The following is a 26,567-nucleotide window of genomic DNA, read 5'->3' on the forward strand; positions in this document are numbered from 1 at the left end:
GTGGTCGTTTTCTTGCCTACGATTATTATTATGATATATTTTTTTCTGTCTGTGTGAATAGTGACTATCATGTTTGCATATATACATATTTTATTGTTATATATTTATTTTGTACATTTTTATTGTTATACATTTATTTTGTACAGCAAGGTGTACATTTTGTACATATTGTGCTATTTGTGGATATAATACGCATCATACATGATGTTACGAAATTAATGTATAATATAATACTGTAATCTAATTTATATCTTAGTAATTATCAATATTCTCTTGTTTATATTTGAGATATGATTATAAAAATCAAATTTTACCACACAATTATTGCCACCTAAGATCATCAGATTATTTGAAAGATAATCAATATTTATTATCTTTTGTTATTGTTGCTAACTTTTTTTTTAATAATTGCGCTTCACGCATAAATGATAGTAAGTCTTGATTATACATACTATAAAGTTCGTCAGTAATATCTAAAATATTTTAATATCTGTTTCAAATGATTTAATATAAATAATTAATATTTAATTAATTATTGTAAATATTTAAGATTTTATATATAATAATGTAATATGTAAAACTAGAGTAACATGTCTAATGGATGTTGAGTATAAACATCATTGGCATTACATTTTATGGCAGTATGTGTTGAATTTTTGTTTCTTTTCTATTATGGCATAAACTGTATTCTATTTTTACTTAATAGTGAAGTGCTTAGCTTTCTTTTTTTTCTTTTCCTGATTTTCAATATTTTTTGACGATTATTTATGATTATTATAATCGTATGTAATATAGTCTCCAATAAGATTATTTAAATTTAGTATCTTATAATATGGTATTGATGGAAAAAATATATGTTGATAGTAAATAAACTATAAAAATTAAGGCACAAAAGACTTTGATATTAAGATTATTCTGATATATGGTAAAAATTATACAAATATATTGCTAAATATATAATAGCGCTACCAATATATGATTTAAGTAATTGAATAATTTAATAATAATTTTAATAATTGTTTCTTTTTTTTTTAGACAATGAGTTCGATAAATTTTCACAAAATTTTTGAATATTTTATATTTAGGATTTCAAAATTTTAATTTTGCACAAATCAATTAATAACTACGTCTCATACATATGGACGGATAATTTCATCGATAGTAATAATTATCCTCCGTGGCTAATGAAATATATTTTATAGTCTACTGTCCTTAATAATACTTTCCGGCATGCTCAGTGCTTTTTTCCGGTTTGCGATTGCATTAGTGAGTTTCCGTCTAGGACCGAGCGGAAGTTTGAGGGCTGCTATATCAGTCTCGGTAAGTAGCATTAGAGCCTCCAGATCGATTTGCTCTGATTCCAGGATAGATTGTATGGACGTGAGATTATTGGCGACTAAAAATCTCTGCAAAGGTGTCCATTCCTCGTCTGTTTCTTCACTTTCTATTTACAGATAAATTCAACAATGTCATATCCCGTTTTTACAGATAGGATGCAGCAAGAATGAAGAAGGATAATAGATTACTATGTCACTTCTTACAGAATATAAATCATCTATGCAGGGGACATTGTATTATATAATAATATTCCCATTATACTTTGTGTAAAATTTATTTAACTTGCCTGAAAGTAAATCCTCATCCCATGAACTTTGCCTGCGTGCCAAACTGCCAGCACTCCCTATACTAATCTCTTCATTGTGTCCATTTGGACTAAATTTGTTACTGTTTATGGATCCATTTGTGGAACCATTACCAGAAAGATTGCTATTTTGCAATTGAACATCCATCTGCGTGACCGGTAGATTGTCCAGTGTAGATGTTATCTATTAATAAAAATTTTAATATAATGTATAAAAACTTTTAGAAATAAATTATATAAAAAATACTTTTTTAAATGGTTTTTTTTGTTTATAATTTTTTTTAGCTTTTTTAGTATTAATTTTATCGGAGATAAGATATGTATTTAATTCATTGCAAATGAAAGTATAGTTTACAGGTAACAAAATTATGACTAACCGCTCTTCTAAAGGCCACCGAACCGAATCCCGGTCGGTTAAAGATGCTGGCCGGTTCTCGAAGAAAAGCGTTGTCTTTTGCAATGTTCAAATTCTCTTCTTGTCTATCTTCCTCCTCCTCATCATATATCCTTTCACCTAAGAGATCGGGCGTGCTCTGAGATTTGCTTAGAGTACCCCATACATCGGAGATCTTTCCTCTTCTACCTATATGTTGAGATTCAGTATCGTATGTGCCTACGTACATAACTTCAGAATCCCGTCGAACGCCGGTCAGACTTCGAATGGATTTTTTACCATTTATTTCAACCTATGATAATGACATATTATGCATATACAGCATTATAATTGGAATGTTATATATAATTTTGTAATCATTAAAATAAGAAAAAAAGAATTATCATATACATATACGATATAAGTTTAAAATTAAAAAAAAAAAAATTTAAATATACATTTTTTTTTTTAATTTTCTTATTTTGATGTGGCTTGATTTACAATGTTATATTTTGATGTGATTTTAGAATCGTAAAAAAATGAATAAACTTTTTTAAATCTTTTTTTACCTCTACGACCTTGAAGTCGCTAGCGGCTTTCTTCGCTAAGGCTTTCCGACATACCGTGCTGCCGTGTCTCTTCGTGGTGGTGCCAACGATATCGCTAAATGTCGGCGAAGGTTTTATTCGGCCTTTAAAGGTCAATACGCCAGATCGTTGAGAATTCAATTCATTCATCGTCTCAGAGTCAGATCTAGCACGATTTTTTATGAGTTTTTTCTGTTCCTTTTCCGCTCTAATTTCAGCCATCTTTTGTTTTTTCATATATTCTTTTAATCTTAACAGATAAATATTTTTATAATCGGCAAAGTTGAAAATTTATATACTTAAAATAGAAAACAACAAATAATAAGTTATCTTATGATAAGTGATCTTTGAATTTATAGTTATTTCTGTGATAAGATGATCACAGAATGATCAGAGATAAACTTTAATATAGTTAATACAAATAAAATATCTTACATTAGTGTTTTTTATTTATTAGTCATAAATTAAAACCGGGATTATTTAATTAGGTCAATAATTATTTTGCGATTATACCTTTTTTCTGCATCCTTCTCTGCTTTTTCTCGGAGCAGACGGCTTTTCTTGCGACTATTCAATTCTTGATCGGCCTGGGCGAGGTCTAGGAACTGCAAAATTCTCTCGCAACCGTTTATCGCTGCAAGTTCTCGGGCGGAATGTCGGTCGATGTCCAATGACCAGATATTGCAACCAAATTTCACCAGGAATTTCACGCAGAATTCATGACCTCTCGCTGCTGCCAGATGCAAGCATGTATTACCGAAATAATCAGTCTTGTCCGGATCCCCTCTACGATGAAATCATTACATTATGTTGAAACGAATACAAAACAAATTCTTTAGACTTGAAAAAGAAAAGTAACATATAAAATATAATTAATAATTTTTTTTTTAATAAGCAATAATTAAATATATATATATATATATATATATATATATATATTTAATATATAATAAATTTTATTATTATATATACATACATTTATGTACGTGTTTAATATAGCGTTTAATGTAATTTATATATCATTAATATAAGAAAAAAACATTTAAAATCTGTATGAACTCTGATATTGCATTTAACAATAAACACGAGAATTCAAAATAGTCACGTGATCCGCCGCACGTGTAGCCAAGATCATAGATTATAATAAATATATAGATAGTACATCTAATATCTTATTCGTAAATGACATGTATTGCATAATTAGAAAGAATTTTAGAAATGTATTTGATTATTTTTTTAATTTACTATAATTTCTTCAACTCTTATATTTGATTAAACTGGACTTGTCAAAATTTTATCTCTCTTTTTAAGCTAGACACAGTGTCTCGGAATGCACTCTCTATATTTTTTATAATCTATGGATTATGATCAAGGCGATCGAACGATAGATCAAATTCTTACGTTGGCTCCACTGTTTTTCGAAAACGTATAGTTTTAAAAAAGCTTGTACCCGCGTAACGTACTTCTTCTCGCACAGTTCAACATCAATTTCTCGGTAAGATTTTAAAATATTTGGCTGCTTATATATACAGCTTCATAAAACTTTATGGATTGTCTTGAATTGTCAGAATATGAAAGAAATATTAGTTGTGTTAATTATATTGGAAAAGTATTAACCTTTTCATTTCATAATCGTATATAGTACGATATGAGTAATATAGAAACATCTATTTATGCAATTATGTTAGAAATCAACATAGCAACGTGCTTCGTTTTACGGTTTTCGATATTTTAAATTATTGTTATTCATTATATTTATTAAACTTTCAGGGATTTATTTTGGATTGAAAGTTTCTGGATGGTACAGAAATACAGATTTCTCGAAAAAAATTGGATCTGTTTCTGAAACAAGATAAATATTTAAATATTTCAATCCTCATCATTTCATCATACGAATGGTACGTATTTATAATATTTGTGTGTTTATTTGTATTTATTTATTTGTGATATATATATATATATATATATATATATATATATATATATTTGTATACGAACATTTTTATATACATCGCCTGGAATGTTGCCAATTCTTAATTCTTTTTTTGTAACATTTTGACGACATCAATCTTTTGAAAATATCTCGAGTTTGCTTGAAATGTCGCGTGAAATATCAATTCAGAATTTTGCGACGATCAATCGTTTGTTCATTCGGGTTGTTTGAAAAAAAAGACGATATTAATATCTCATTCATCAATTCAGTCGTAAATAGAAGCGAGAATTTTCGTATCGCGAATATATAGAATTTGCTGCGTACTATTTTATCAGATATGCGTTGTATTGTTTTTCATTCGTCCGATCACGATTTCCGCCACCGTGCAGTCGATGGACACCTGCAATGCGTGCTTCCGGTTCCGCACATATATTATTATCATGCAGGTATAGCAGAACTGAAGGCACGATGATAGAACTTTTAGGAATGATGCAATTTAAGTCGTCATTTTTGTTGCTATATGTCTAATATATATATATATATATATATATATATATATATATATATATATATGTATTTGAAAATATATAACAAATATATAACAAATAAATTTAAATAAAATTAAGTTAATAATAATTCTGTAGTTTTTGTTAAATTCTTAAGTTTTTCAATTTAATTTATTTCTTGATGCAATCATTTAAATATGGATAAATTATAATTTTATTTATGTACAAATATATTGCAGTTTATTAGTACGATTAATATTATTATTTCTGATGTTTGTTACAGAAATTTTCCAGTATTTGACTAATTGTGTGCGGTAAACGATCGAAAATGTCGAGGAACTTTTCTGTATTTTGGAGCTGACACGAGCAGAAGGTCTCTGCATGTTCGGTGAGCACTGGGCTTAAGGTAAGTACTAATTATGAAGCATATATATACTAGTGGGGCTGTCGTGTTCATGGGGCACGACGACCTCGTGCCTGATAGGTACTTGTGTTTCGTGTGAGTGGTTAAAACACGATGTTTTACATATGTTCTGCCGAATATATTCTACTTCGATTTCGCAACTTATATTGTCATTGTGTTGATGCGCAATTTTTTATTTCATCTTTATTTATTATAGTATGAGAGAGATATTAATCTTATATATTTGGTTTATAATTAGTTGCGATAATCAAACATCTTATATCCAGTCATATGAGAATATTTTGCTGTATGCGTTGATTATCAAAATGTAAAATATGACGTTGATCACACTTATATATAATTATAGTACAAAAGAAAAATAAGATATATTAAGCGTACATACCCCCTGGTGACTAGCAGTCTCAGAGCATCTATGTGACCTTCGAAGGCTGCCCATAATGTTGGGGTCATTCCTCCTTCATCTCGCGCGTTACAATCCTTTCTCGTAGCTTCTTTCAGAATGTCCAATGCTCCTTCTCGGGCGGCCCTTTGACAAAGAGAAGCTTTATTATATCGTTCTTTGTCCGATCTATCAAATGTTCTTACAATTAGTTCAATTTCTTAAATTCGTGATCGTATTAAACATCAAATATCGATATTTATAGAAAATTATGTCTGTAAGTAAATGAAGATATGATACATCTGTTGATGAATAAAATAATACATATACATACATACATATATGTATATATTGATGATTGTAAAAACGTCATTTATCAACAGATATCATTTAGTATAATAATTCTTCAAAATACGGTGTCGTAAACTTCTGTTATATTATCGTACCATCTATCCCAGTATCTTATCTGATTTAAACCGTGTCGTTATTTTAATTATCGTCACGTTTCTTAAGGAAGAACCGCGGATTTTATCGTAAACAGAAAGTTCCGCGAAGTATGCCTATCTCTATTTCTTATATGTATATGTACATATAACATTTAATTATATGCGACATGTTTTGTTCGTGATATTTATTTATAAATTACAATTTAAATTCTTAATACGCAATACACAACACATATAAATAAATGCGATTTAGAAGAACAATAGGCACTTTCAATTTGCGAATGTTGCTTTTCGAAAACTGTTTTAGCACATCAGCGAGAAAGTATTCTTTCCTAATACTTCATCAATAATTATGACTTCATTAATATACACTCTGTCATAATATTAATGACCTCGGTTGCAATTACCTCTGAACAATAAAAAGATATAATATAACGAGCTAAATTTATGTAATATATAATATATTTTATATATATAATATAATTTATTAATAATTTTTTGATATTATTAATATAAATAAATATAATTTCTTAAAATAACTTATGAATTAATTAATACGATTGATACGTACATATAAAAATTGTATACATTCTTATTATTAATTATCTTATTATTAATCTATGTTATTTTGAAAAATGTAATAATCGAAGTTAATTTTTTACAAACTCTTTGGAGATGAAGTTTAAAAAACAATGAAATAATAAAAACATTTTTTACTTCTAAAGTAATTAATCTAAACTAATTAATATAATATTGAATTTTTAATATTCTTTTTATTCAAAAATTAAATATTGAAAATTTAGAGAGAAAGACACTTTAAAAAAGCTAGTTTTATAGACAAAAAGCTATTGCTAAGAAAATACATCTTGAAATTCGATAAGATTGTAAAGAATAATAATTTTTGGTGCCATATATTGTTTATAAAGTTAGTAGATCAAACGTGTGGTGCACAGCACTGTTCGATGCGAGTAAAAGTTAATAGAAACGCTTGGAATTTCTACAGATGATCTGAACGATAAATTTCCGTAGTGAATGAAATAAGAGTTCTTCTCATGCATAAATTCCGCACGCGCTCTATCGATGCATACGATGCTATAATAAACAGTCCATGATGACGATTATTCTGTACTTGTAGAGATAACTACATTTTCGAAATCTTTTATTTAATTAAGTATATCTTTATTTAATAAGTGTATTATATTTGCGAGATTATTATCATTCTTTTTATTTGTCAGATATTAATAAACGTTGTTAAAGCATAATATATTAATTATAATGTTGTTGAAACGTATCTCTATTTTAAAAATTTATTACACATATCAGTTATATAAATATTAAGAGAGGATTTTTCTTAATATCTTCTTATTCTGCCCCAGTTGCTTATTACACCTTGACACAATTTTATCGGCTTTTAAACCGGCCTGATAAACCAATTATTATTGATCTTGCATAAATTATTTAATTTATTGTTTATGTATTTTATATGTATAAATTGCCAATTATATACAGTATGTATATGTGTATCCGTATTAAAAAAAAATATTTTAAAATGTTACGTATAAATAAATTTTAACTCGTTTTGATTGCAAGAAATAACGTAACATTTAAATAAATTTTTACGCAGTTAACAAATTTTTAAATGTTATGCTATCATATTCATATTTTTCATAGTAAAACAAAATGTTGAAAAATTATATTATACATTTTAAGTCTTATTCAACTTGCAAATTTTATCAATATTGCGTTTATGACTTTCGATCCTTAACCGTTTTATTTTCTTTGTATTATTGAATCATTTCGCACAATCAGCCGTATATAGTTAGACTCAAAGATTTTTTCAATCGCGAGGCGAGGCTTGTTCCACGACATTTCTCTTCACTTTCCGGACCTCAGGACAAGTCCTACGTGGAAGCGCATGTATATAAAACAGGAGCAGAGAGAAAGAGGAGAAGAAAGAGAAGAAAAGAGAGAGAAGTAGAAGCACATTCTCAATATGCAATTCTGCAGATACACACATAGGATTCTTTGGAAAAAAATGCACTCACTTATGAAATCGCTCGGATGACATTTCGCGTACCGTTTGCTATTTTGCGGATCTGCTATCCAGATAACATTGTTCGTAATTTACAAAAACAATGCGCGAGCAATTTTGGCGAATTGAAAAAAAAATATATGACGATGTGAAACGATATAATATTAAGGGGAACCGCATGCCAAGTTTGCGTCTGGCAATGTACTGTTCGAGCGAGCGGCAAGCGGCAAGTTACACCTGGGTCCCCCGCCAGACTGTGGCCTCCCTCTCGTTCTCCATACTTTGGCTATCACGTTTCGCTCTGCTGATCCGACAACTTTGCCTCTCGCTCGCGCGATACTCCAGACGATTTGCCACCTGTGCTGTTCGGAGTATTATCCGCCACCTGAAATTTCTTTCATGCAACTACACATGAATCAATGAATGGCTTGAATTCAAATTATTTGCACACAAAAAATTTTATTTTTATTTTTTTCTTATAAATTTTATAACTATGTACTAATAGAACATTTTTACACATTTTGCTAAAGCATGACATATTTTTACATTTCTTGCAAAAAAAATAATTGGTTAATACAAATGCTTTGCATAAATTATGAATATATTTCACTTTAAGATGATAAAAAAAAATTTTAAAAAAGCTATTGTGCTTCGATGTTATAATTTTTGTTGTGCTATATGTTATAATATATGCTTTTTATTATATAAAATGAATAGCAATAAATATGAGTTTTTTAATTAAAAATAATTAAGCAGCAGTCTATTTGTTTATGGTAGCAAACAAACAAATTTTTATAATTATATCAAATTTTTATATCATATATTTGCTCCTATATGAATGTTCTTTATAAACTAGCTGTTATTGACAGTAAATTGTGAATATCTAAAAAAATTGTGTGGCTTTTTTTTCTCTTTTTTTCTCTTGTATATATTAAATATGTATACATATATTCTTTATTATTACTATTAATTCTTTAATATTACTATTACGATAATCTTGAAATTCAATAATATGTTTCATAAAATTCCGGAGAATTGATGTGTTAACATTAATTATGTGTATATATATATATATATATATATATATATATATATATATAATTAGAGTACATATATATATATATATATATATATATATATATGTACTCTAATTATATATATATACTATATATAATTATATATATCTAATTATATATAATACTATATAATATGTACATAATTTTTTCATGATGACTCATGTTTATTTTTTTATGTAGTTTATTTCTGATTTATTTATCTGCACATATCGGGTGCTAAAACATTTATTTTCCGCTTCACATGTTTCATATAGAAAGAGCGATTAGAAGCGATCGCAGGTAAATCCTTTACCGACAAATTTAAAGTCCCATATTGTTATAGTGATAGTAACTCTCTATAGATAGTGCCATATGTTCATTTATCTCGTTTATTGTTTAAAATAAATGGGCGTTCAAATTCTGTCAGTTTTAATTGTTAGTTTGAATTGCAGTTGAACCTAAAAAACTGCAATATATAATCTAAAATATTTTATATAAGATGCCCAAACAATTTAGAACCAAAGTGATATAACGTGAAGAAAGGCATCGACTGAATTAAAAATGGAATCATATTCTTGCACGCACGCGCAAAAATTTTTTAGTAAAGAATTATAAAAGATTACACAATGAGCTAATGACAAAACTGTAATAATTAATATTAAACTCTCAGAAAACATGTAAACAATATGCACAAATATATATTTGAAAAGGACTGTTATTATTGGTCTAAGAATATTTTTTTTATTGATATGTTACAACAATTAGCATGCAAGAATTACATTGACTTAAAACTTTATACTGTTATTTATCTGTTTCAACATTGTGTTCATGAACTATATATAATAATTATAACTGTGATTATGTATATGTGTATGTGTGGCATTTTATACAAACAATTTTTAACTTCAACAAGATCTATTGCTGCGAACAATATCGTTAAATTTCTCGAAAAAATTAAAATAATTTTAGTATCTGATTGTGTCGTAAGAAATTTTTTAAACTGTTTATATTTTTTATTAACATATTAATTAAATTATCAATCTAAAAGTTGGTATAAATTAATTTTTTATTCTTTTATAAAAATTGTTATCAAAATATTAAGGAGATAATTATTTTTTCTTAGACTATAAAGATTTGTTATGTTGATAATACACTTTGGGGAATGCTTTAGGCAGTAAGACTTAACAAAATTCTTCTTTAATACAATTGAGTTTAAAGGATTTAACTTTTGTCCATCGCGTATGCGCAAGGAAAAGTATATATCATTTTATTTTAAGAATATCTTTTATTTTTTATTAAATTTGACAATTCTATTTTAGTCACTTGTCTATTTATTTTTTTTATTCTCAAATAGCATTGCTGTTTGCACTGATCAGTGCACATTTATTAGAAACATCACTCAACTTTCTTATTGAATTATATCTTGATCACAGTTTGATTATATTTACTTCGTTAAATATGAGTTATACATTTTATTATATTTATATTTGCTCTGTAAAATAGTACCTGTTGATACAACTTAATATTTTATTATGTAAAATTGCTATATATAAGCTTTTCAACAAGGAGTTAGAAAATTATGAAAGACATTACTTGATACATTAATTATTACATTTTTGGTAAAAAAAATACCAGACCGTTTTAAGAGAAATACTGCTATTTTTTATATTTATTGATATCGAGTTTATTAATTTATTAATCAACAATATATTGCGTACAATGATTACATTTTTTTTATTACATTATCTCTTGTTGAGGTTTTTTGAATGTTATTTATGAAATTATTATTTTTGTACGAAATTAATTGTTTTTTAAATAATGAATTTAAGGATTTAACAGATGTTAGAGTATACTCAAGTAAGCTTAATTATACAACATGTATAATTTTCGATTTTAAGTTTGATAGCAGATCCGCTTGTTTACTTTAATTATAGATATTTGAAAATAAAGCTTTATCATAAAAATTATATCATAAAAATTTATTATTTATTTAATAAAATTTAATTTAAGATTTAACTGTCAAGATTTAGTTTTAGTGTTTTAGTAAAAAGTTAAAAAAATTTAGGAGATTTAATACTTTAAATATTAAATATTTATTAAAAATTTATTAAAAAATGTGTGTTCAGAATTTTATTTTATAAATTTTTAAATTTTTTATTAAGTGTTAACTATATATGTATATCTAACAATGATTTATTATGTACGAAGTCGAAAGCGTTTTCGAAGGCAAAATGTTACGTCAGAGCTTCTTGTTCTATGATTCTTTTTATGCTCATTTTCTCTATTTGCGCTTTTATCAGTTTGTTACTTATTTATACATTACATGTATGTGATATCGGAGTATCGTGATTTTGCGAGATAGTTTTTTTTTGTTATGTAACGATTTTGCTCAAAAAAAGAGATCAATCTAGATTTCTTGGGTATTGCACATGTTTTTTAATATTAATAATGATTTGTTCGTGATGAAGAGAATTGTTAATAAAATCTCCCGAAAAGTTAGAAATTAATCTGTGGTTTTTCTACTCGCAATTCATAGAGTGTCATGAAGTCTCATTTTCATGTTCAAATCAAATTAAATTTATTATATTTATGGCATATAATGATATCTGTTCATATAGTTTTTAGAAAAATCATTTTTTAAGAAATCTGGAATTATAATTAAATCGGAGAATTTTGCGAGAGTATACATATTTTATCTGATCATTAAAAATAAACTATGATTTGCAATTGAGTGTAAAATCTCAAAAAATAATTCGGTCTATTTCGAAGAATAATGAAGATAATCATTATCATAGAACGACATATTAGAATTATATATTCTTTTCTTAGATAAATGAATTTCTCAAATACATTTTTCTTAAATCAGAGTATTAATTATGCAAGTTTTGCTTAGAGATGGAAAAATAATAAATAAAAATTTTAATATAAATTTATCAAAATGACGATCTCGTAATTATATTTAGCAAAACTATCGAATATATAGTATCTGGAACAATGGAATTTTATTGCATGAGATTAGTAAAAACAGGAAATAGAAAAGTTTACTGACAATTATAAATTCGATAATGGATGCTCTTAAATCAAAATGATCTTTGTTTTCGTCGAGTTATTACATTTTGCTGTTGGGTTATAAAAATATACATATTACATACGCGGGGTTGTACCGTCACTTAATCAAGAACAGTTATTATATACTAGATACTATTAAACTGTGCCCCATTTCGCTAAAAATTTTGTATTTCATTTTTCATTGAGTGAGCCAAATAAGAGATTTTGAGTTTGTCGCGTTTGTTGAATGTTTATACATGAGATGTCATTGAGATTCTATGAGATTACATGTTAATTGAAGAAGTATGGAATAGGCCACAATTTTGCGTGCAAACGCATTAACAACAAATTGGAAGAAATCTGAAATCTATAAATATTCATTTTTTATATATATTTTTGCTTTATTGACTTCAAGAAGAGATTTAAAGATACTTTTGATGATATCAATATTAGATTCATAGATCCATATTAATCCAAAGATCATATTAATGTATATATATTAATCCATTCATTACTCTTTTCTAAATTTGTCGCTTTTTAATAACACATTAAATACGAGCAATTTTTTTATTTATTTTTTACAATATCATGTTTTGATAATAATCTGAAAATACAAAATAAAATTCTGCAAAAACTCAATTTGCAAGAAATGTTTGCATTCAAAATTTAATAAAAAAACATGAATATAATTTATATCTAAAAAAGAAATTGTATTAAATAACTAATAATTGTATAAAATTAATTGTATGAATACATTTATGTGTTTATTAAACACATGAATGTATTAATGAAATAATTCAAACATAATGAAAATATAATATTTAAATGTATGGATCTACAAATGTAAAATAAATAACAAATATACTGAAAAGATAATTTAATATTAACATCAAAAATATCTTTAATTTATCTTTGTATTACTTAATATATATATTACTGATTCGTAACATTTTAAAAATATTTTTCAACTTAAATATATTTTTACGTCGAGCAAATCATAGTAATTCCCTTGTATAAAAAAATTATACTTTGTATTACGCGCGCATATAAAAGTAAATTACAATCTTCTTATATCTTACTTAAAATAACGCACGTAGAAATGATTGATAAATATTCTTCACAAGAATTTTTTAAAACCACTCTTTACAAATATTTATTGTGTATATTATGCATATATATAGGGTTTCCAGTATTTTATACTATAATTATAGTCTACATAAATGCCTTGGTAGATTTATAACAAATTAAAATTCAATTAAAAAATAAAGTATACTTAAAAATCTACAATAAATAACATTTTCTTATTTACTTGTGCTTTTTTAGAAAATTAAATTATTATTATGATATACTTTTGTTACATTAAAACAAGGCATTTTTTTTTCTTTATTGCAGTATTTAGAGCTGCGAACAAGTGTATCGCATCTGGGATAATCTGCATTTTAAATACATTGTTTCTCAATATTTCCCATTGTTTAAGATTCATTTCAAATCATGCTACATATTTCTCTGATATTTTTTAATTAGATTTGACACATTAATGATCGTTCGAACAAGTTAACTTGAAATATTTACAATTGCATTTTTCTTGTTACAAGTACAAAAATCTCTTCGGTATGATTAATCACGCATTTATATTTCAAGAAATCTTACTTTATATATATATATATATATATATATATATATATATATATTTATATACGCATGTTAGGTCTATTAACCATCTACGTGCTACGTCAAAATTTGTTGGTAACAATTATTTGTCATCAATATTACACGCTTGTTACCTTCGTGCAAAAGGCAACGCGAGATGCCGATAAAAAATGATTGTCTCGTTACAAAACGCAATTCGTACGTGATCTCGTTATTATTTATGCCGTGTTTAAATCTTAAATTGTTGAGCATAATTGCATTCAAAGACAATCGTTCGACGTTGTATAATCATTTCCAATTTGCGAAGAAACGTTATCAGCAATGTTACACATAACATCAATATTTTTGCTTCGCAAATATCATCATTATTTTCCCACGATAATCTGAATTTATTGTTAATTCTCAAGAATTTTCTGTTCTTCACACTTCATCGTCTTCTATGTATAAAGTAGTTTTACATTTTTCATTATCCATTTGCATCGTTTTCTCGTCAACTATCATTTGCGAGTCTGTGTTCTCGGCAATAATTATGGGATTTTGTCCTCGTAATATTGCATCTGTCCTCTTGTTCGATCTGTGAGATTCGCGAGATTTTTCGTCATCAGTTACGGAACTTTCCATGTCGATCTCCGTGACATTTTCCAATTCCGGTTCTTCGAGCAGCATGTCAGCTTCCGTGGGTACGTCGCACGATAAAGCGCCTGCATTCGCTTCCTCGATATCTATTACGTGACTCTCGTCGGAATTGTCGGCACGGCTTTCTTCAGTATCGAGAGACACCGTCGTAAAGTACTTTGGCTCGCAATCGGGACCTTCCACAACAGCTTGAGTGTTTAATGAGTGTCGACTCGATTGAGGATCCTTCGAATGCTTATCGAAGGATCGCCTTCTGTTGTCATCCGATTTGGAATGATACAGCTTAGCATGACGCGCTTGTCTTCGCAAATTCTCTCCACTGCTCGTTTGTGATTTCATTTCCGTCTCATCGAGCATATAGCGGGTACAATCGACGCTGAATCTTTCTATTGATAGTTTCCTAGAAATTTAGTTAGAAAAAGGATTTTGTTGCTCACCTTGATAAACGTTAAAATGATTAGACATATTAATACAAATTATATTTTATTATATAATGCAATGCTAGGAAAGATTGGCTTTACATATAAACTAAGCAAGTCGCGATTTAAAGCTTCGTATCGAATTGCGATGTGCGCAATCTCAAAAAATATAATTGTGAATAAATATATTTAATTAAATATATTTTGAGGTTATTTTATTTATTATATATTATTTTTATTATTATAGCTTATACAGTCATCATAAATTCAAATCTGATAATAATTGTAGAATATTATAATTGCAAGCATTGCAAGTGACATATGTGAATTATTAACACAAATAATAAGGTAATCATTATTGTAAAAGTTGATACAAAATTCTCTATTACCTGTAATCTCCTCTGCGAAAATCAGGACTTTTTCTAAATTCGAGACTAGCTTTACGATATCCTAACGAAGCTCGGTCGAAGCGGCGATCACCGCCGATTCTATCGAAGGACATTTTACGAAAGTTCGGTGATGAGATTTTTCGGAAGTCTCGCGGCGAGGCCTTACTAAATTCTTTTGATACTGCCGTTAATTCTTCCAACAATCTCAAATCTATGGAATTTCTTTTTCTTGGCACGAAATCATCTGGGTATCTGTAGGCACCTGAGCGAGATATCTATGATTATTGATCCTTATTTATAGACCTTTTTAATGCTTATTCGGATAATTTCCTTTTTCCGTTTAAATAAAAAAATAATAGTCTTAATTTATAAATGTGATCAGATTTAAAATCTGATTGCTTGAATAAAGTTTAGCATGTATTTTTATATTTTATATAAAAGGAATAAATTTGAGATTTACAGTTTTTAAATTGAATAATATCAACAAAGTTATTATCTCATTTTGTGTATCTCTGCTAGTGATGTGATTACAATAATGATCTCATATATTCTGGTAATCATAATTCAGTTAAAAATCATTTATCTATAGTTACCTGGCAATTTAGGCGAATGCACTAAGGTCGGTGGTGGTCGTATAGGTTCGTCCACTTCCTCGACATCTTCCACCTTGGTCTGACGAAGTAACTGATGTCGTCTTGCTGTATCGGATCGATCCTTCACTTTGAGCGTAACAGGACCTTTATTTGGAATGTGCAGATCCATCGCCATTGAGACTTGACTACCATTCATCTTTTGATGTTCCAGGCTCTCTCTGCTAATCTGTTAATTATCGAAAAAAGTTTTTATTGGTCGTAAGTTTGCTTCCTTAAAAATAAAGACTTTATTATTATTTTGCAAAACGTCGATTTTGAAAGATGCTGAATACCTGATGCGGACTGTAGCTCGGATTATCGACTGAAAGAGCGTGTCTCTGCAACAATTCTGGATTCAATAGCGAGCAACCTGCGTATTTAGGCGATCTTCGGCGCGGTGACTTTTTGTCGATTAATGTAGGCGCGCTCGGACTCTTTTTTATGGAATGCGCTACGCTTTTCTCCTGTAAATCTTTCGAAAATCGCATGAATTCCGCCGTTAGTTGTTTTCTGGAGACTTCATGCGTGCTGGGACTCGGGCTACGATTTACTTTAAACAGGCCCAACTGATGATCCCATCTTGTTGTCTGGCTTGATGTCGATCTTCTATTACGCTGGCTTTTTGAGCCTTTTATTGTTGATGCTTGATTGAAGCGATAGCGAGCTGGTACTACCTTAGCCGCACTATCACGTGCTTCGAAAGTCATCACGCAGGCAGCTACTACAATGAAGCCTGCAAACGTCGTTATTTATGTATGTGATAGAACGTAAAATTTGCGTATAAGTTACATAAACGTGTGTCATCAGATTTTTTGTCATTATTAATTGAATATGTATTTAATTGTAAGTCAACGCAAAACAGATTTTATAAAACTGAATAATTTTTTAAAATTTATTATAATAAAAAATATTACAAAAAATATTATAAAAATTTAATATATTAAAATATGTGAGATCTTATTTTATTGCATTATTATTTGATTCAATAAAATTAAATTATTCTTATATATGAGATAATAATAATTATACAATATATAATTATCTTATTATTTATCATTTAAAATAATCTCAAAAGTCGACTTTGTGTGCGTATGCAAATCAGAAAAATCATAAAATATTCTAAAAATATTTTTATTTTTAATACAAAAATAAATGTATTTATATGTACAAAGAACCTATACGGTGCGCGTTAATCTAAAGTTTCTGGAGCCTAACTTTGCAGCGTGAGCCTCCATAGCTCAGGGGTTAGAGCACTGGTCTTGTAAACCAGGGGTCGAGAGTTCAAATCTCTCTGGGGGCATTCTTTTTTTTTCATTTCTATCAAGTGTTTTTATTTGACCGTGATATTGCAATATATTGTACATTTTTCGCGTCTCATCTGCAATTTTCCACTCTACATCCTCTCTAGACACGTTATATTTTCCGATATTTTTGTTTTTAGTGGTTTTCGACCTTGATTCTTTTCCGTGCAAAATTAGCACATGTGTAAAATTTTGTAATTTTATTTTGTAGAATTATAGCGATACATTAGTATATAATATAAAAAAAATGCTATTTATAAAAGATTATTACAGAAATATTATTTATAAAATTAAATAATATTTCTAATACATAAAATAAAAAAATATAAAATTACATATATATTATATATACATTAATTTTACTTTAATAATAAATTGTGGAAAATTATAATGCAAAAAGATGTCCTGATTTTTATAAAAAAAATATTTTTTTTTTTACTTTAAGAAATTTGTAGCATAATAAATTAAGAGCATTTTAATTTTAATATAATTTTTCTCTCTTCCACAACGTTATTCTATCACATTATGATTCTAATAATTATATCAATACATATGTCATGTATTACATAATATTACATGCAATTAAAATAGTATCACTACATCATATTTATGTCGTGGAGAATGCTTATATACATTCTGCGATAATTTAGTGCTTATTTAGTACTTATTTAGTGCGCACTTGTATTATTGTATTTCAAAGAGATCAGTGTCAAATAATTAGTTGCTCAATCGCACAAGTATATCGCTATCGTAAATTATATGTTTGCAATGTGTATTACTGTTACCTCCCAGACCCATAACGACAGGGCCGGCGTAGCTCAGATTATTCAGATGAAATCCGCGCGATTCATTCTTCACTTTAACCGTGATGTTACCTCTGATCTCCTGCGCCACCGATAGCTGATCTGCATAATATCCTATTTAATGAAACGAGAGAAATGCCCTTATGTCACATGTATATATGCAATTATCGAATGGGGCAGGATATATTAGATAAAATTAAAATATCTTGATTTTAAATATTATTGCGATGCTTTTTATTTAAAGAATCACATGATATTTCTATAAAACATTTAAGCAAATTATTTTTTCTCGATATATCAAGAAGTATTATATTATATATTAAGACAAGTAATATTTTCTGATTAATTTTGCTTTCTCCCTCTCTCACTGTTCTGTTATGTCGCATTTTTCTCACTTACAGTACAACAAATAGATAAAAAAATTTTTTTTTTTATATAATAAATATTCAAATAAATATTTTGATATCCAATTAACAGTCAAATGTCTTATAATAGCCCAATAGCCAACAATATTAAATAATTTTATAACATCCAATTTAAAAAATCTAGACATTGCGACAATTTGGATATCCAAAAATATTGGCCATATAGCAATGTTATATAAAATGTGTAATTGTTGTTAAAAATAGTCAAATCTAATTTAAATTCTTTCGATTCATGCACGCAGACATAAGTAAGCAGTAACTGCAAGCTTGCGCATATTAAAGAAAAAGATTAGCTTTTTGCAGTCTATACATAAGTAAATTAGGTACAATATTTATTATATATATGTATATGTATATCAGAAGAATATATATTAAAATATGTTTCTTTTATTTTTTAATTCTTGTAAAGACTATTCTATTAACAATACGTAAAGTGACTTTGGAAAATTGCAAATCTACGGCATTAAAGATGACAGAAATTAGACCACAAAGGGTTAATCTTATGTTAATAAAATGTTTTTTGCTTTGAAGCGGGTAGTAGCTTTGGGATTAAGACAAAATAGCATTCGATCGAATCGATGTTTAATTTATATAATTCTACTCACCTATGGTCGCCATGCAAGCTCCTAAAAGCATTAGCAGTAGCCCAATTCCGAGAGCTTTGCAGGCGTGCCACAAGCACCGCGTTGTCACCTTGCCTCTCACCACCTGTTTGATTTAATTGCCGCCATTAACAGTTAATAACCTGGACAATGGTCCAGTTGTTTACCAGCCGCAGCGGCACAAACACACGCGTACGAGCGCGTTTACGTGGTAAATCGATAAATCAATTACTATGATTTAGGATATAGCATTAGGTTGTAATGGCATAGTAACGCTTCTCGGTGCTGATAATCATGAGCGATATCTTATGCAGCCATTTATGTGGTATAAATCACTGCATAGTGAAAGATAGTATATTGTGCTAAGATAATTAATTTATATAATCACAGATTGATTAAAGAGAATATAAAAAATTTTTTCTACGAGCCTTACATTGAAAATAGTTTTTTAGCATTTACACAAAAATTGTCGTGTACGTAAAAATTATTAGCAGAGAGCAATAGTAATTCTTGCCAGCAATAATTAAATAATTGTAATTTGTGCTCGTATAAAATGTTTGTGTTCGTATAAAATTTGCGTATATTTTTCTCGAGGCAAATTCTCTATCGGAAGTAATTTCTGCAGGCAAAATTCGTGCTAGAAATGATTAGAGAGATATGTTCCTACAGTATATATACATGCTCTCTACATATGTACACTATTTGGCTCTCTCTCTCTCTCTCTCTCTCTCTCTCTCTCTCTCTCTATAGCTAATTTTCATCGGCAATCTGCTTCCTAATAATTATATTAATGAAGCCGATAAAGAGTCTTATCTTTCCAATATGATATATATATATATATATATATATATATATATATATATATATATATATATATTGTACTCAATCTCGAGTTTTGAAATGATGAAAGTGTACCTGAACGTTCCAATTAGCCCCAGGCCCGCAGGCTCTTCTCTGCGTCCCCTGCCATTGAATGCTTCCTTGTGGCATCCTGTACTCATAAAAGCGGATATTTTTTATAACAACGTAATACAAAAAGTTTATATATATGTATATATATATATATTTGTGTGTGTGTATATATATATTAGATTGCTTACCCTCACGTTTTCCAGATCCTTGGGCCTGAGAAACATACGCTCCCAAATTCTGTAAGATTTTTGTTAAAATATTAAAGAAAAAGAGAGACAAATTAATTGTTAAAGAAGAAAAAAGTTAAAAAAAAAAACTAGATGCCATTTCTACAATAATGCTAAGTAGATAGAAGAGTCGAAAATTTGATATTTTTATTTTTATTTACAATCTCTACTTTTTATCTATTAGTTTTACTTGAAATAGAGTTTTCATTTTGCAACGGTGAAGCATAATTCTCGCCGCGACTCCGTTAATTAATAATCTTGAATTCATCTCGCGATATTATGCGCACGATCTTTTATCTGTTTGTGGTTTGCCGCGTAGCGTCGTTCCGTGTCGGCGCTTTAATTTGACGTATACGCATAACGAGCACCGAGTGTACTTTCTAACACATCGACACACATTTGTATATTGTCTTGTCATCTAGCCACGCATACGTCACTCGACTGCCGCACACAATAGATACGTGAGAGTTATTATCTGACTACGTCGTCGGTGTGCATCGCTCTCTCGTATACGGCGGATGCAGCAGAAATGCATTGTTCGTATGCCTGTACCTCCCGCATTTCGTCTTTCAGCGTCGAAACTTCGCGTGTTTCCTATCGATTCAAATCCCTCTTTATAGTTGCAGTCTCAATCCTTCTTTGCGTCTCAAAAGTTGGCCATTTACGCTTTACCAGATTCTTAGCGGCAATAAATTTCTTTATTTCGACTATAGAGATCTCTAATGTCGAACTAGTTTGCGTTTGTGTTTTTAAAAGTTTGTCTTTTTCCTTGGCAAATATATTCGAGACGTCTGACCTTTATTTTTATACAGTTTATTTCTTGCATAAGAAAACGTGCGCAGAAATTTATGTTAATTATATATTCGCGAATTAAAACAATTTATCTCTTTTAAAATTTCGAATTGCGAAAAAATATTTATGAAAGTGTAGTTCGTATTACACGTAAAAAAAATATTCTTATCACAATTTAATTAATTGAAGCAATTTAAACGATCATACATTGCATGATCATGCATTCAATAATGTATTTTGATGGTAGAAATTTGCGTATCGTTATTCACGTTAGAATATGAAATTTCATGCTGAATAATTAATACGCGCGATTTAATAATATAGTTTGTAATCGCTTTTGTGCTCTCGTCTATCTACAACAGCACGTGCACAACTCTACTTAAATTGCATGTGAATCCTACTCAGCTATTTTAGACTGATTCGATCTGACGAGCTTCCAAGAAACTTCTTTCCATTGAATTGCTTTTCACAGTTCATTTCGCATATCGTAGTATTCAATTTAGGAGAATGTTGCGCGCCATGTTGTTTCAAAGTTTTTAATTAGGTTGATTTAATATGTGTGAAATGTTAAAGAAATTGTTCGTGATCAACAATCTTGATAGAACTATTTGAAAATCTCTTTGTTTAAAAATATCGTGCTATTTTTTCTAAACATAAGAAATTTGTATAAAAAATTTTATTTTATATTTTGATATGCTTTAAATTAAATTTTTTTGAGATTTGTTACACGATATATTTATTCAATTAAAATCTTTTTGTGAAAGCTGAATAAAAATACTGGATATACATATGTATATATAAATATATATATATATATATATATATATATATATATATATATATAAATTTCGGATCCTCTATTATATACAATCTTTCAGAATACAAATAGTAAAGTTTAAACTTAGAACATTTTTCATTGAGAATTTTATCGATTTTTTTACAAGCGACTGAAAATGAAAAGATTTGAAAGAATGAAATTTCTGATATATAGACAACTCCAACTTGCGCTTGCAATTAATTTTGACTGGATTTTAATAAAAATTAAATTTATTTAATGATATTTAATAATCTCAATACATTTATCTGTTATATTTAATTATCATATTGACAAATTATTTTTTATTAAATAAGAATTGAATCTATATTTGTTAGTATGCGGCTATAATGTATACATATTTTTTTGCATACACAGTTTTTACAGTTAGTTCTAAAGATACTTTTAATTTACGTACACATACAATTCCCACTTTTTGAAATTGATCAAAGTTTTTTGCATGTTATCTGCATTTTAGTCAGATTAAAAGTTTTAATTATAGACATTACAAGTAAAAATAGAATGCAATAAACTTAGGCCCAACCCATTGTCACTCTTTACATGGACAAAATTAAATTTGCTATTTTCTTCTACTTTTACACGTTAATATGTAATGTATAATGTAATATATGTATATCACGCAAATTATTTCGATTAATATAAGAAAATAGTGATTTACTTAGCTAGCGTTTTTTTCGAGAGCGTAATTTTTGTTTTTAATCGATTTATCCGCGATTTTCAGCAATGCTATATAGTTTCGAAGCATTTTCGCACAATTTACCTATATCTAACTTAATTATTAACATCTGACACCTGTGCTCTTGCACTCGTCACGAAACCGAGCGCTACGTTACCGAGATAAATAATGGATTTCGATCCTCGTGCAGAGGGTCGGTTACCATAACAACCGACTCGGCCAGTTCCATTTGTATACCCACCGACCTTTCGTTATACATTGTATGTTCTTCCTTGTTCAATTAAAGCCCGCTTTTTGATGTATCGCGGCAAAATATCGGGTTTCCGCGAGTTTTCCAATTATTTTTTAGACCGTTGTCACGCGAGATTTTTGTTGAGCTCATAGTGATTTTATGATAACTTGTTTGATGTTACGCTGGCTTCCGAAATCATCTGCGACGCGCGCGTAAAACATTTTTCGCAACATCCAGTCAATATCCCAGAATATTTTTATCACGAACAATATTTTTCTGACGTTTTTTTTTTAATATATAATGAGACGTTGATTATATAATAATAATATTATAAAACTTTTGCGAATAAACATTAATTGCGTACAGACAACATAAGAAATACCATATTATATTATTATAAATTTAATAAACGCATCCGATAATCGAGTCTTATATTGTTATTTCTTAATATCGCGCGAATATCATATATATAGAGAGGTCGCGGTCTATATTTAATCCTTTGAGGTATGTTGAAGCAAACCAGGTAAACGTCGAGTGTTCACGAAAAGAATGGGATAAAAAAGCTTCTAATACGACCTACGCCGTCATGAATATCGATGTAATCAATGTCGGATATTCTTTTGCTGCATATAATAAAGTCTTAAATGTGAAATTTACATTACAATAAATATTATTTTTGGAATTGATTGGAAAACTAAGTGCTTTTGTAATTAATACTAACAAATTTGTTGTCACCATCAATATTGTTACACACAGATTCGTAAAAAAAATTAACGTTTAACAAAAAAGAGAGAGCGTTGCTTATAATATACTTTATAGAATTATTTTTATCTCTATGTTTGTTTATATTTAGTTTATATATTTAGTTAATATGTTTAAATTTTCATTTAAATTTTGCGAGTATTACCTTAGAGAATATAAAAGTACACGTATAAGCGAGAGATTTAATAAGTCGCCATCACCCCGCCACTTGATTTTGCATTTTTAATTACTCTTCGTAACGCAATCTTCTTGATGCAGAGACCTCGCACATAGTCGCGCATGAGTATTTCATCATTTATCTTGCCATTTTCATACATATACTCTACATACCTTTATATATTATGCTCTGGAATGATATATAAAGGTATCTTTCTGCTATTTATGCGCATCCCATTTTGCTTTTGTAGACAAGCATATGCGTTTCTTTTCAAAATATTTGAAAAGAAAAGTTATTTAAAATATTATTTAAATTACAATTAATGTTAATAATAAAATATAATTAATAAAATTTAAATTTAAATTAAATTATAATAATTATAATATTATGTTGCAATTTACATAAAGTTTTTTCGTTTCTTTTGCTTTTTCTCTGTTGCTACAACATCCCGTTCGTATTCCGTATTTCGTCTTCAAAGAATCAAGCTCGACAATTATTTATGATCGTCTATCTCTGCTTCTTTCTTCACGATGAGTCAGATACGCGAATCAAAGTTCTATTGGAATTAACGAGACGATGCTTTCGCTTTAATGTTTCACTACTACCATTTTACGCGGTGCTATCGAGTTATCTCATGTAGTAAATATTGTAATGTGCACAACATTCGACATGGCTTGATAAATTTGAAAATTTTTCGACACCGTATCGAGAGCATCGACATGGTTTTATTTTTATTCCGACACGTGCTACGTATGCACAGCGGGGAGGGCAAACTAAGAAAACATGATGATATTCAGAGCGATTTGTATTCGTGCCATGTCTTTTGCCTCGTCATTTTACTTTCATTATTTTCCGCGATATAATTAAACTGTCAGCTTCTAAAGACATAACGCTTTTCAGACACTGATATAAATTGTTTAATGTAACGTTGTGATTGACTATGTAATGCGATCTTCATAAATCATTTTCTACAAAATATTTTCTCGGATATAAAATTTGCAATATATAACGAATCGTTAGAATATTATATTTAATTTATTCCATTTTATATAGATTCACATTTACTTAAAGTTACGATATGTCCATCTTTGCTTGTTAGAAATGTAACTACATTGAAGAGAAGTAGCACTTTGATTAATCTTTAGAATATCTTAGATTATATATTCGATAGCTTTATCGGGGCCAGCGAACCGAAGAGAAAAATTGCACTAAAATCGGAATTTGGTTATTAATAAATCAGAGTTTAAATCAGGTGCTATCGGACTCTGAGTGTGACAAGAGGAAATCAATGAAAGAGATTATATATATATATATATATATATATATATATAAAGTGAAGACGTCCGTTATAAGATGTCCGTATATAAAACGAAGTCGAGTTGGAACAATGAAATATTCTGTTTGACTGCAATGCGTTTTTTGGATTCCTTTATATATTTCCCCATAAAACACTTTAATATATTTTATCAGTGAAATATTTCTTCGAGGTAAGGTACTTATATTTTCTTATTATGCCTATATCTTATATCTGCGTTCGTTTCAATCTCGTAATCCTCTCATTATATTCGTGTTTTGTATTTCTACACGAAGAGAAATTTTTTTACAAATACTTTTCTAAATTATTGTAAGATTTCCCCAAAAATTCATTCTTTATTTATATAGCTGATATTTCTATCTAATAAATGTCCATGCAATAAATCGAATCAGGAGAAGAATATTTTGATGAGACAAATCAAATTTTTAAGTTAAACAACTTTCCCGTAGAATTTTTAGTAATCGAATTAATTGCAATAGAGAAAATAGTTGAGTATTATAAAGATTGCAAAGATTTATCAATCTAGCTATTGTTGCATTGTACGCATATTTCAAGCTCACCTTACGTTTTCCGCTAAAGATTCGAAAATCGCTCACCTTGTCAAAATCCAGCGCATTGAAGAGAACACTCGATTATTGTACGTTGCGAGCTGATCCCGCGCTCATGTCAACTGCTTAACTTCTACATCCTGATTCCGATGTTCTCGTGAGTTAAATGAACGCGCGGGAAGAATCTCGAGGAACACTATTAAACAGTCTATCCACTAAATCATCGACCGATCGAAACTTTTTTGTCGTGTCTCTCACCGACACTGTTTTTCACTCGATTTCTCTCCTGTATTCCATTGATGCGCGCCAAAGAGGATTGCCGATCCTTGCGCGCGTTTATCCTTGCGGCCCTTGTAGACGAATCCTGGTGTAGTCAGCAAAATCTGTGGGGTACGGGATAAACGATAGGCTCGAGAGAATGGTACTAAATCACCATCGTCGCGGTCGGTGGTACCCGAGGGAGAGACGCTCGACGAGATGCTGCTCGAGGGAGTGTCCTCCTCCTTCCTCGGCATCACCTGTTGGTTATCGCGCCGTGACCCCGGTCACGGTTTTATACGGGGTGACACGCTGAAATCTCCGGAGCGGCGCGGCGCGGCGCGGCACCTCCCAGTGCGCACTCGCCAACGACAGATCAATGTGTGTTAAATCGTGAATTTCTGTCCGCTCTCTGAGAGGATAAGGATCCCATACAGGGTGTCTTTCCTCTTCTCTCTCGACGGTCGGTTACGAGTATGATGTCGTTATAAATTTACCCGTCGGTTTTACGACGGTATCAAATGCGTCTGCTACAACTAGATAGCGTGCAAATGACAGCTTCTGTGGTAGA

General features: G+C 29.2%; 2 protein-coding genes and 1 non-coding gene across 5 annotated transcripts; 1 reads left to right on the forward strand and 2 right to left on the reverse strand.

The window, feature by feature from the left end:
* Positions 1 to 72: 72 nt before the first annotated feature.
* On the reverse strand, positions 73 to 8,517 carry LOC126849189 (pre-mRNA splicing regulator USH1G). Of its 2 annotated transcripts, none has more exons than XM_050590813.1 (7): positions 8,336 to 8,517; positions 5,848 to 5,991; positions 3,116 to 3,388; positions 2,585 to 2,852; positions 2,020 to 2,328; positions 1,625 to 1,826; positions 73 to 1,444 (listed from the first exon to the last, which is right to left on the reverse strand). In XM_050590813.1, exons 1-7 carry the CDS (start codon positions 8,356 to 8,358, stop codon positions 1,197 to 1,199), a joined length of 1,467 nt encoding a protein of 488 aa, XP_050446770.1. In that variant the 5' UTR covers positions 8,359 to 8,517; the 3' UTR covers positions 73 to 1,196. The 2 variants fall into 2 exon arrangements, with proteins under 2 accessions (XP_050446770.1, XP_050446771.1); XM_050590814.1 differs by having other exon boundaries at positions 73 to 1,440; positions 1,621 to 1,826.
* Positions 8,518 to 14,141: 5,624 nt separating this feature from the next.
* On the reverse strand, positions 14,142 to 26,278 carry LOC126849174 (uncharacterized). Of its 2 annotated transcripts, XM_050590787.1 has the most exons (9): positions 25,787 to 26,278; positions 20,383 to 20,431; positions 20,198 to 20,273; positions 19,286 to 19,388; positions 18,238 to 18,369; positions 16,445 to 16,884; positions 16,113 to 16,338; positions 15,520 to 15,781; positions 14,142 to 15,111 (listed from the first exon to the last, which is right to left on the reverse strand). In XM_050590787.1, the coding sequence occupies exons 3-9, from the start codon at positions 20,270 to 20,272 to the stop codon at positions 14,496 to 14,498; spliced, it is 1,854 nt and encodes a 617-aa protein (XP_050446744.1). In that variant the 5' UTR covers position 20,273; positions 20,383 to 20,431; positions 25,787 to 26,278; the 3' UTR covers positions 14,142 to 14,495. The 2 variants fall into 2 exon arrangements, with proteins under 2 accessions (XP_050446744.1, XP_050446745.1); XM_050590788.1 differs by lacking the exon at positions 19,286 to 19,388.
* Positions 17,379 to 17,451, forward strand: Trnat-ugu (transfer RNA threonine (anticodon UGU)). Its single transcript has one exon. It is a non-coding gene; the product is annotated as a tRNA-Thr (tRNA).
* Positions 26,279 to 26,567: the final 289 nt, after the last annotated feature.

This window comes from Cataglyphis hispanica, chromosome 4, assembly GCF_021464435.1.
Source record: "Cataglyphis hispanica isolate Lineage 1 chromosome 4, ULB_Chis1_1.0, whole genome shotgun sequence".
In the NCBI taxonomy this organism is placed as follows: Eukaryota; Metazoa; Arthropoda; class Insecta; order Hymenoptera; family Formicidae; genus Cataglyphis; species Cataglyphis hispanica.

Coding starts and splice junctions, on each gene's coding strand:
- LOC126849189 (XM_050590813.1), bottom strand. CDS start 8,358: ATGTCATCCGAGCGATTTCATAA. Junction 3,389..5,847: donor AGACTGCTAGTCACCAGGGG/GTATGTACGCTT, acceptor ATTTCATCGTAG/AGGGGATCCGGACAAGACTG. Junction 2,853..3,115: donor GAGAAGGATGCAGAAAAAAG/GTATAATCGCAA, acceptor TTATCTGTTAAG/ATTAAAAGAATATATGAAAA.
- LOC126849174 (XM_050590787.1), bottom strand. CDS start 20,272: ATGCCACAAGGAAGCATTCAATGGCAGGGGACGCAGAGAAGAGCCTGC. Junction 16,885..18,237: donor TGTCGTTATGGGTCTGGGAG/GTAACAGTAATA, acceptor CGACGTTTGCAG/GCTTCATTGTAGTAGCTGCC. Junction 15,112..15,519: donor TTTCGCAGAGGAGATTACAG/GTAATAGAGAAT, acceptor CTAAATTTCTAG/GAAACTATCAATAGAAAGAT.